General features: G+C 40.2%; 1 protein-coding gene across 1 annotated transcript in view; it reads left to right on the forward strand.

The window, feature by feature from the left end:
- Window positions 1–12,500, forward strand: part of LOC306882515 (polyribonucleotide nucleotidyltransferase 1, mitochondrial-like) — a 21,887-nt gene that overhangs the window by 3,912 nt on the left and 5,475 nt on the right. The window contains exons 6-19 of the mRNA XM_079437190.1: window positions 366–429; window positions 512–559; window positions 638–751; window positions 823–1,009; window positions 1,220–1,271; window positions 1,979–2,036; window positions 2,111–2,207; window positions 2,291–2,393; window positions 2,674–2,744; window positions 6,718–6,754; window positions 6,829–6,895; window positions 6,981–7,070; window positions 7,156–7,209; window positions 12,488–12,500. The exon at window positions 12,488–12,500 is cut by the window's right edge and continues 97 nt beyond it. Coding sequence (XP_079293316.1) covers window positions 366–429; window positions 512–559; window positions 638–751; window positions 823–1,009; window positions 1,220–1,271; window positions 1,979–2,036; window positions 2,111–2,207; window positions 2,291–2,393; window positions 2,674–2,744; window positions 6,718–6,754; window positions 6,829–6,895; window positions 6,981–7,070; window positions 7,156–7,209; window positions 12,488–12,500 — 1,055 coding nt within the window. The remainder of the gene's footprint in view (window positions 1–365; window positions 430–511; window positions 560–637; window positions 752–822; window positions 1,010–1,219; window positions 1,272–1,978; window positions 2,037–2,110; window positions 2,208–2,290; window positions 2,394–2,673; window positions 2,745–6,717; window positions 6,755–6,828; window positions 6,896–6,980; window positions 7,071–7,155; window positions 7,210–12,487) is intronic.

The raw sequence follows: 12,500 nt of genomic DNA on the forward strand, positions 1-12,500 counted from the left end.
CATGCTGTTGATTGAGCTTCACTTTTAACATGGAATTCTTCTGAAGGTTGTTTTCATTTTGCTTAAAAACATACATTTTGTTGTAATACCGCATCCTTATTCCTGCAATATCACAAATCCATCTGTATAAATGTTTATTTTCCTTGTTTTCCTTGAATTATCTTTATTTCTTGCTCAAGGCAAGGGTGAAGGGTGAACGGCACAGAAATATTCATAATCCTGCTTTGCTGAAAACAGTTGTTAGACACTGATTGTCAGATACTCATGCCTGTACAATATCCAAACTAAAGGAACATTTTGTGGATGGATGTTTTTGGAAATTAACAATGCATGTCTGGACTGACACTCGTGTGTTTGTGCTGAAGGTGCTGTGTAACATCCTGGCCGTGGATGGAGTCAATGACCCTGATGTTCTGGCCATCAATGGAGGTATGAGCGGCTCTGACTGTTACACGTCTGCTGTGTGTGTGTGTGTGTGTGTGTGTGACTGATCCTATCGCTCGTTTCTCAGCGTCTGCGGCTCTGGCTCTGTCTGATATCCCCTGGAACGGACCCATCGGTGAGTGTGGCGTCACACTCTCATGAATGCAGCAAGTGTGTGTGTGAGTGTGTGTGTGTGACACTGGCTGTGTTTCAGGAGCGGTGCGTGTCGGCCTCGTGGATGGAGAGTTCCTCATCAACCCCACGCGCTCGGAGATGAGCAGCAGCAAACTCAACCTGGTGATCGCCGGAGCCCCGTCCAGCCAAGTGGGTCAGTGAGAGCTCAGCAGTGCTCGGCGTTACCCATCATGCCCTGCTCTGACTCGCTCTCTGTGTGTGTAGTGATGATGGAGGCGGCGGCGGAGAACATCCTGCAGCAGGACTTCAGTCACGCGGTGAAGCTCGGCGTCAAACACACGCAGCAGATCATCCAGGCCATCCAGCAGATGAGCCGCGAGATGAAGATCAGCAAACGCACTCCTGCCAGACTCTTCACCGCTACACCTGAGATGCTGGACTACACTCGACAGTGAGACTCAACACACCTCACCAAACATCAGACATAAAACATGTGACGTTAACTGAGATTCATTTTCTATGCCAAATATAGTTTACATTTGGGGTGAAATATGAGCTGGGCATTTCTTCATGACATTGACTCCTGTGCTGTCTAAATGCATTCTTCTTTGTTCCTCATGACTTCTCTGTGTAAGAATGTGATTGGCTGTTTTCTCCTCAGGTTGGCGTCTGATAAGGTCTATGCTGTATTTACAGACTTCACACACGACAAGGTCAGCATCACACCGGCACCCTGTGTCTGATCTCATGCTGTGTTACAGGAACAGTTCACCCAAAACTGAAGATGTGCTCACCCTCAGGCCATCCCAGATTAGGATGAGTTTGTTTCTTCATCAGATTTGGAGAAATGTCTCAGCAATGGATGCTCTGCAGTGAATGGGTGCCGTCAGAATGAGTCCAAACAGATAAAAACTGATAAAAACATCACAATAATCCACACCACTCCAGTCCATCAGTTAACATCTGGAGAAGACAGAAGCTGAAACACATCCAGCATCAAGACGTTTTTAATGTCTAAAATATGAGTCCATAATTCATAATAACTCTTCCTCCGGTGAAAAAGTGTTCTGGTCTGAATCAGGAGAGAAATCTGCACAGATCAAGCACCGTTTAACAAAACTGCTCTAAACTAATTTTGATGCAAGAGACAACAGGAGATGGACTTTTTCACTGGAGGAAGTGTTATTATGGACTATTATGGTATTTAGTTAGAAACGTCTTGATGATGGATTTGTTTCAGCTTTTGTCTTCTCCAGATGTTAACTGATGGACTGGAGCGGTGTGACGGCACCCATCCACTGCTGAGACATATCTCCAAATCTGATGAAGAAACAAACTCATCCTAATCTCTGATGATCTGAGGGTGAGCACATCTTCAGTTTTGGTTGAACTGCTCCTTTAAGTGTGTGTGTTTTCCCAGGTCTCCCGAGATGAAGCGATTAATAAAGTGCGTCTGGAGGCAGAGGAGCACATCAGAGGTGTGTGTGTTCATCAGCCGTTATGATCGTGTGTTTGCTCTGTGTGTAATGCTGATGCTGTCTGACGTCTCTAGAGAAGTTCCCGCAGTCAGAGTCGTTCGAGGTGGTGGAGGCCTTCAACAGCGTCTCCCGAGAGGTCTTCAGGAATCTGGTTCTCAATGAATACAGGCGGTAATTCACGCTCTTTACACACGCTCTGATGTATGTGGGTTCATCCATCTAGTAACACACAAATGTGCTGCGTCATGTGACAGGTGTGACGGCAGAGATCTCACGTCTTTACGCAACATTTCCTGCGAGGTGGATGTCTTCAAGCCGCTCCACGGATCGTCTCTCTTTCAGAGGGGTCAGACGCAGGTCAGCACACACCTGATCTGGTCATGTAGTTTGTGCTGCTCTCTGTAGGTGTTTGATCTGATTTTTAAAGGAAAGCACATCAGACTGGGATGTCAGTTTTCATCTGATTTATCCAGCGTTGTCTTCTGGTTCATGTGCAGTGTCTGATGTTCATCTGAAACTGTAAAACATTAAGTATTGTAGTAGATTGATATGATGAGTGAAGCTGGCAGTACTTCATAACCGTGCAGTCACAGACAGTGAATGGACATCGTTGTCTGCTGTGAATGTGTGTGTGCAGGTGCTGTGCTCCGTCACGTTTGACTCCCTGGAGTCCAGTATGAAGACAGATGTGATAACCACCGCTCTCAGGTGGGTAATACACACTCAATCACATGATATAAACACGTTTGACACATCTGATCTGCAGCTCCGGCCTGGTCTTGCTCATAGAGTCCTGCATTTCAGTCCGTGTCCGACGGGTTTTTACGCCTCTAGGGCCGGGCTTCGGGACAATTTTCACGTCATAGTTCAGACGCGGGCCGGGCCTCGAACATATTTTAGGCTTCTCCTTATTTTTATGTTTTATCAATCAATTAGTGCTGAAAAAAAAAATGTGGCGCTGGTGGAAACAACACGAGACAGTGCTACTGCGACCATCAAGAGCAGCTCGACAGGTGTTTAGTGTCCAGTAGGGGTGTGCGATATTGACAAAACATGACATTTCGATATTTTCTGGGATTTTATCGATAACGATAATTAGACGATATTTTGATGAGAGTGTTATTGTGCTGGTGCCTTAAGGACTGTCGTGGACAGCTGTCTCCTAATGTTTTGATATTCTTCATATTCTGTGTGGTGGTCAGTTCAAACTGATAGAAATTAATCTTTTCCAATAAGTTTAAATAGATTTTTACATTTTAAATAATAAAAGATACTTTGAATGTGGAATTAAAACCGCCAGTAGGTGGCAGCAAGTCACTGTTAATAATTGATTGATTGCGATTGAACCGAATTGGTAATTTTTGGAGCGTTGTTTTTCGTTACTCTGTGTGAAATTGATTAACTAGGCTATATGATTATGAAGTGGTATAAATAGCCTATATACATTTTCTGCCCCATGTCTTTGATTTTGTGATCATTCTAAATGTAGTGAAAGTGCAGTGAAAGAACACCCTCTACGCACGCGCACTAGTCTAGACTTCACATAATGAATGTGTGCATCCTGTAGGTGTTTTGAATGGTTTTTGCAAGATACTTGATAATGTCAAATCACACATCGTTAAAACAAAAGTTACGCAGACGATATATATCGCACACCCCTAGTGTCCAGCAGCATGCGTGCTGTCAGCGCAGATGAAGATTTCATGCAATAGGCTAAAGCTTGCCGCAAAGCCCCAGCAAAAGTAATTACCATGAATGTGTCAGGGGGAAATAGTAAGGAGATATTTGAATTATTTACTAATAAACTAGTGTTTTCTGAGTCCGTGTCACAAAGATGAAGTTGCTGATCCTGACTCGCCGTCTCCTCATTAGACGTGCCTTTAGAGAGAAGTGCATCTTTACGGATTATGATTATAATGAAAGAGATTTTGTTTTCAATTTGATTTATTTCATTAAGTAGTAATTTAAAGCTTTCTATAGATATATTTACTATGTCTGTGAGGCATGTATTCACTGACTTACGGTTCATTTTTGTGAAGCGTTCAAGACGAGACGGCAGAAAGCACATCATGTTTGTTTGTTTTTATTTTATAAAAGCACAACGTTTTGTTCATATTGAGTTCACAATAAAAGTACACCATTTACAGTTCTGAATTATGTATTACTCTTACCTTTATGAGCAAAAATAAAGGGGGGGTCTTGCAATGACTTACTACTTGGTTGTCGGCGCGGCGGGAGGTGTGCTAACAGGGCTTGCAGCAGGTCAATCGGTCGTGCCATTAACGTCATCATTACACAATTTCTTAGTAAAACCAAATTTAATTAAACTGCCTTGTTTTTTTGCCATGGTGGCTATATGATGCTAACTGCAGAATGGATTTCAAGGACTGCGCGTGCAGATCTACGGCCAATGTTGAATCCATCGTTTATATTTTTTCTACGAATCTTTGAGTTGACATGCGTGGAATGAATTTGCACCGCAGCGCCCCCACACCTTGATGCTCATGACAAGAATAGCATGTATAGTTATCTTTATTGAAGTGAATTAGGTTTAAATCGCCGTCATGCATGAATGAATGATATTTTTGCAATTTTACACATAATAATCCACGATGATCACATTACACAAAACTGAAATTGCACATCAAAATAACACATTGTCAATATTTTGAGACCCCCCCCCCCCAAATTTCACAAATCACGTTTTCAGGGGAGCCCATGTCTTATTAAGGGGAGCCGAGCTCCTCCCAGCTCCCCCGTAGTTCGCACCCTGGTTCTAGGTATTACAGCCTTTCTAAAATCTTGACAACATTGATTTATTTGCAGATAGGGCTGCAACAAATGATTTTGATAATCGGTTAATCTAACGATTATTAGAGCGATTAATCGACTCATCAATTATTTCACTAATTAATCAGTAGATTTTATTCAGCTTTTCCAGTTAGTTAACATATGGAGTTATACATATTTTAACAAATAAATCAAGTCAAGTCACCATTATTTATATAGTGCTTTTTGCAATGCAAATTGTGTCAAAGCAGCTTTACAGTATGAAATGGGGAAATAGTGTGTCGTTCTCATCTGTCCAGACAAAACAAGCTGTTTAAATCTAGCCTGCAACAGAGTCCGATTGTGAAGAGGACTCATGTGGTCTTGATGGATGATGTCAAATTAGTTTGGTAGATAAAATAGAAATATGGTGAGAATTAAATTAAACTTTAGCGATTTAAAAAACAGAGAGTGATAGGGAACAGATAAACAAAGCTACACGGAGCTACAAACGCACTCAGCAGCACGACAGACAGAACAGGAAGCGATCTCCGTGAAGTAATTACATAAATATAATTACTTCAGCTTTTGAAAATCATATGTAATTACAATTATTATACAATACATTTATACAAATAAATATATTTGGCACACAAAATGAGATGACAGACAGAGAAACTCTTATTCACCATTTAGTGAAGTGACATACGGCCAAGTGTGGTGACCCATACTCAGAATTTGTGCTCTGCATTTATCCATCCAACGTGCACACACACACACACACACACACACACACACACACAGCAGTGAACACACACACACCGTGAACACACACACACACACAGCAGTGAACACGCACACACACACACCGTGAACACACACACACACACACACACACACACACAGCAGTGAACACACACACACACACACACAGCAGTGAACACGCGCACACACACACACACACACACACCGTGAACACACACACACACACACACACACACCGTGAACACACACCCGGAGCAGTGGGCAGCATTTATGCTGCGGCGCCCGGGGAGCAGTTGGGGGTTCGGTGTCTTGCTCAAGGGCACCTCAGTCGTGGTATTGAGGGTGGAGAGAGCGCTGGACATTCACTCCCCCCACCTACAATCCCTGCCGGCCCGAGACTCGAACCCACAACCTTCGGGTTACGAGTCCGACTCTCTAACCATTAGGCCACGACTTCCCCTAATTTAATTAGCTATATAAAAAAAGTAACTGAATTCTGCCTGGCATCTTCCTTTCTTAGTCATATGGATAAGAAACAAAATAAAGGTAAGTGATAAGATGCTTTATTTTTGGATAAACTATTTCATTCACAACATAATATCTTAAAATACTTTATATGGTTATGATAATCAAAACAGTCCTAAGCTAGATCAAGCTTTGATCTGTGCAAACCAAACTATCACTTTAATGAAATACAAATTTTTCACACTAATAAAAATATTGTATCATTAGCTAGCTCCACACTGGAGAGCTGCTTTATAAACGGAAATCAAGTTGTAATTCTAAGTGAAAGCGACACTGACTAGTTTTTCGTGTTTACAACTGTAAAGCTGCTTGATTTAAGGCTGTCTATTGCATAAAGCACTATAGAAATAAACGTGACCGGACTTTACTGGAGTGCCGAACTGCAGAGCAGTTTATTGTTGACATTGTCAATAAAGTCAACTAATTGTTTCAGCCCTATTTGCGGATTGATTTTAATGTTATAAACACACACTTTCCTGTTCCAGCAAAGAGGGAAATCAAGGTTTTCCTCTCATTTTACTGGCAAATTCATTGCAGTGTGGAAGTAAAAGTGAGCTGTAAATATTGACTAGTTAACGTTTGACCGTTCTGATCTGATGTTGTGACGTTTGTTTTCTTCTAGTGGAGTCAAAGACAAGAACTTCATGCTGCACTATGAAGTGAGTGACGCTTTACTCTGCACGTTTATCTCAGACTGTACAGTTCACCTTCATTCACTGACCATTTCTTTCAGTTTCCTCCGTATGCAACCAATGAGATCGGGAAGGTGGGAGGAATCAACCGGCGAGAGCTGGGTCACGGTGAGTGTGCTTCCTCTGTAAGACGCTCATCTCCTTCCCCTCCGAGTCTCAGCAGTGTCTCATGTGTGTGTGTGTGTGTGTTCAGGAGCGCTGGCGGAGAAGGCGCTGAGGCCCGTCATTCCTCCAGATTTCCCCTTCACAATCCGCGTCACGTCTGAGGTGCTGGAGTCCAACGGTGCGGCACGTCTCTCGCTCCTCTCAGCCATCTCATGAGAATGTGTCCTGAGCTCATGCTCTGTCTCTGTTCTGTGTGTCCTCAGGCTCATCCTCTATGGCCTCGGTGTGTGGCGGCAGTTTAGCGCTCATGGATGCAGGTATGACAGCAGTTCAGTCTCATTGGTTTGATTGAACAGGCAGTTATGAATTAATAACCTCATAATTTAACACAAGAACACTTTTCAACGTTTTTGGTTAACGCCTGTTTACCTTCTCTCCTTTAATTACTAATATCATACATTCTTTGCTTGTTTCTGGTATTGTTCTGTCTGTACTCAAAACTGCTGTGATAACTCTTATATCTAAGAAACCGGGGGCTAATTCAAGTAACCTTGATAATTTTCGCCCTGTTTTAAATCTCGTTTCACTCTAAAATATTGGAAAGGATAGTCGCAGCTCAGGTTCAGGATCATCTTTCTGATAATAGCTTATATGAGCAATTTCATTTGTAATTGGCTTTGGATAAAAGCATCTGCTAAATGACTAAATGTAAATGTAAATTTAAATCGGGCTTCCTTCACATCATAGTGTATGCATTAGTAAGATTTCCAATGACTTGTTGTCTGCTGCTGATTCAGGACTTCTATCTATACTTATTTTGCTAGATCTGAGTGCAGCATTTGACACTATCTCACACAGTATTTTGCTGGACAGATTGGAGTCTATAGGAATTATGGGCATGGCCCTGACTTGGTTTCGATCTTATCTAACGGGTCATACTCAATTAGTACAGCTGAAGCATCTGTACTACAGTTTACATCAAAGCCTTCATATGTTACTACTGGGGTTCCTCAGGGCTCAGTTTTGGGTCCTCTCTAATTTGTCATTTATCTTTTACCTCTTGGTAATATTTTTAAGAAGTTTGGTATTCATGTTATGCTGATGACACCCAACTCTACCTGTCCTCCAAAACCACCTTTACTTTTCCTCTGTCTATTCTCTCAGATTGTTTAGCTGAGATTAAAGACTGTTTCACATCAAATCTTTTTAAACTAAATAGTAGTAAGACTGAAATTCTACTAGTTGGCTCAAAAACCACCCTGGCCAAGTCTAAATGTTCCTCAGTTAATATTGTTAATTTTTCAGTGTCTGTGTCTAAACAGGTTAAAAGTTTGTGTGTCATCTTCGATAGTACTTTGTCATTCGAAACGCATATAAACAGTATCATTCATTCTGCATATTTCCTTATATGTAATATTAATCAACTTTTTCCAGCTCTCTCAGTAAAGAGCACAGCTATTCTTGTTCATGCTTTAGTCACTTCTCGAATTGATAATTGTAATGCTCTTTTTTATGGTCTGCCTTTTAAAGCATCTCTATAAACTTTAGTTAGTACAGAATTCAGCTGCACAAATTATTTGCAAATTATCATGCAGCTCCTTATTTATATAACTCGTTGCCACAGGATCTATGAAATGGTGAAAGTTTTATGGTTTTTAAATCTCACCTTAAGACACATTTTTTAGCCAGGCTTTTATGTGATTGTTTGTATTAGGTCTGTTAGGCTGTAATAATGATTATTGTTGTTTAATGTTGATTGTTTGATGTAAATTGTCTTTGAGTCTTATGTAAGGTGCCTATAAATAAAACAAAATAATAATACCATATATAGCCACATGCAGGGCAGCATTATAAAAAAAATACTCTATGCAGAGTGTATATAAATACCTATGAGTTTGCAGCAATTCTCAGTGTGAATATACCAGTTATATTTTTCTTTCAGCAAAAGTTTATTTTTTATCTTGCCTGCTTCTGTTGTGCTTTCTCTTGTGACAGACAGTAATTCTCTGTCTTTCTTATCTGGCGTTAAACGCTGTGCTCAGTTTCAAGATTTTGAGGATGATGACATTCATTTATGTGCTGTGTAAATTTCTGATGACTTGTATACCGTCTAATGTCAATACCGTTGATGTCAATACCGTTGATGTCTGTTCTAACAGAGCATTTGAACACATTCTGCTGTATATTAATTTACGAATCATGTAAATCGTAGAAACTCCCAAATGTGCAGCACTACTCGGGCACACAGACACTCATCCGCTTAACACTAGGTGGTGCTATAATACAGCAATTTGTACAGTGGCCGAGAGAGCTCAAAGTGCTGCAAAGTCAGAAAACACATGCAAATAGAAAAAGCACCAGCAAATCAAGAAAACGTCTTCATCAGTTTGACAGCAGGTTGTGCCAAATGTTCACAATGCAAACAAATAAAGAATTTTATTTGCAGTGCATTTTTTTATTTGATTGTGTTGTGAGCATTAGCAGCGCACGTGTTGTCAAATTGAAGTTGTTTTCTTAATTTGCAGGTGTTTTTTCTATTTGCAGCGCGTTGCGCTCTCTCGGCCACCATATATTTGCATTTTGGATCATAACTCTGGAACCATAAGAGTGGTTTGGTTTGGTTTCTTGAACCAAAACAATCCTTGATTCAGACTCTACAAAATTGATATCTCCGATTTCATTTCTGTCTCAAAAATATTTCTGTCATTTTGAATTTTTCAACAAAAATCTACTTTTACAAACTCCAATTTGATTTGCACAAAACCTGGCACTCATCATCCCCCAAACACTCCTGATAAAAGGTTATCAAAGGTATTTTGATTCGTGAAAAATTGGCAAAGTTATCAGGTAATAGCTAGGCGATGCCTGTTTTTATGAGCTGGCCTAGATCTGCTGAATACAATGTCCAAACTTAACCAAACGTGACCCTCATAGACAACGGCACATTCTGGAGAAGCACACCAAGCTGCGTAAAATTCAGCCAAATGGGGACGCTACAAATTAAAAATCACTAAAAACCCACAGATGTAGGATCCATGAAGTTGAAAATCAAATTTCAGCAGCTAAAAACATGAATACTGAATGGCCTACCGTCACAAAAATTGAAATATGCAGACAACATGGTAAAACAAATGTGTACTAAATTTTGTAGAAAATAAGCAGCATTTTAGCTAATAAATCAGCAGCCATGTGTAATCCAGAAGCCCAATCCTGCTTCTGGAGATCTCCCTTCCTGTAAAGTTCAGCTCCATTCCTGATCGAACACACCTGAAGCAGCTAATTAATATCTTCAGAAACACTCACTATTACAGACAGGTATGTTTGATCAGGGTTGGATCTGAAGTTTACAGGTAAAGTAATAATAATAATAATTCATTTTATTTGTGGGCACCTTTCAAGACACACTAGGACATTTTACAATAATAAAATACCTTACAATAATAAAGTACATGATTAAATAGAGGGGAAAAAAACAACACAATATACAATAATACGAAATATCAATACCCAATAACATAACTAAAATCACTCAGGATAGGCTAATCGAAAAAAAATAGTTTTAACACGTGATTTAAAAATTGAAGAATATCTTGACGTAAAGTATTCCAAATCGTCAGAGCAATACAACTAAAGGCTCTACTTCCCATGGTAGTCAAACGTATAGATGGTACAACAAGAGTCACAGAAGCAGAAGACCTGAGAGATCGGGTTGGTACATACACATGAAGTTCACTCAGATTTGAAGGTGCTAGATTATGAAGAGCCTTATAAGTAAAAAGTAAAATCTTAAATCGAATTCAATATCTGATTCGAAGCCAATGAAGGTGCCTTAAAACTGGAGTAATATGCTCATTCAATGGGGTTTGTGTAGTGATCCGAGCTGCTGAATTCTGAACCAACTGAAGTTTATGATTAAGTTTCTGTGAAACACCAGTGAGAAGAGAATTACAGTAGTCAATTTGAGAGATAACTAATGCATGCACGAGGACAGCAGTACCATGAACAGAAAGAGATGGTCGAAGACGATTAATATTTCACAGATAGTAATATGCGGACTGCGTAATATTATTTACATGTGCCTCAAAGACCGAGTGCTGTCAAGGATGACACCCAGACTCTTGACCTGAAAAGGAGAGATAACGGAGTCGTCGACAGTAAGTGTAAAACTTCCACAGTTATGCCGTTTTGATTTAGTACCTACTAATAAAATTTCAGTCTTCGCACTATTAACTTTAAAATTGCATGTAAACCATGATTTAATTTCAGAAAGACAAAGCAAAAGACAGGAAGACGGCAATACTGATTTAGGCTTCAAAGACATATAGAGCTGGGTGTCATCTGCGTAACAGTGAAAATTTATATCAAATTTTACGGAAAGTCTGTCCTAGAGGCAGTAAATAAACAATGAACAGACAAGGGCCCAAGACTGAGCCTTGAGGCACACCACTTGTTATCTGAGATATCGGTGATTCAATTTTTTTTATTTGAACGAACAGAGTCCGACCAGATAAATAAAGTAAAGCTCCAGGAAGAGGACTGGATACCACTCGTGTAATAGAATCAAAATTTGTCTTTTTTTCTGAATTAAAAGTATTTTTTTCAGCCGCAACACCGGTATGTCACTTGCCCACCGCGGCACCGTCCCCCGCCGTTGTTTTTATTTTTTATAGTAATAAAAATAATTTAGCTCAGTTAGAGAACCTACACCACAATTAAAAACCGAACTCAGCAGTTTAATACAGTGCCGAACGACAGTAGCATCATAGATTAGATTTCATTCACGTGAGGAGAGCGAGTCGAGCTGACTGATAAGAAGAGTGGGGTGAGACCGAGAAGATGATAGAGGAAGATTTAGTTTCAAAACAAAATGCAAAAGCGCATGTTTGGCAATATTTTGCATTTTGAAAAGCCATGTTGACTTTTGCCGTTTATCTAAGGTGATTTTGGAAGGTTTTTTATAACATTTAATTGGTTCCACAGTGTTTGCTGATTTTCAGTTTTGTATAGGCCTACCTAGGCTATTTAAACTTTGTGTAAGTTATTTGTTATTTTATATTAGGCATAGCCTATAGAATGGTGTATTTTTATTTGTTTTGTTAATAAAAGTTCTATGATTAATATATAAGCTAAGTTGAGTTTGAAGTTGTATTTTGTTGATGCTTGAATTGACGCTGAATTGCTGCTAGCTCGAAAGTGAAAGTAAAATGCGCACATCGCTTTTATGCTATTTAGAAGCGAAGGAAAGAGGGAAAACTCAAACGAACTAACAACGAACAAGTGCTTTATGTAGAATTGCCTCTAATTTTAAAGTGAAAGTAAATTGCGCACCACGCTTTTACAAGCTATTTAAAAGTGATGGAAAGCGTGAAAAAGAGGAGAACCCCATTCCCCGAACCCCCCCCCCCCCCCCCCCCCCCCCCCCCACGGTGATACCGGTACTACCGTGTTGTTACACGTCGATTAACTGGTGGGGAAATTTCCTCACCGTCACAACCCTAGATTAAAACCGATTTTTCTGATTATATATGAACTTTATCGTCCATTCTAGTGTGTTGTTGGACCTGTGTGATGACCGACCAGGTGTTTTGTGTCCAGGTGTGCCCATCTC

Source organism: Barbus barbus, assembly GCF_936440315.1.
Source record: "Barbus barbus genome assembly, chromosome: 16".
In the NCBI taxonomy this organism is placed as follows: Eukaryota; Metazoa; Chordata; class Actinopteri; order Cypriniformes; family Cyprinidae; genus Barbus; species Barbus barbus.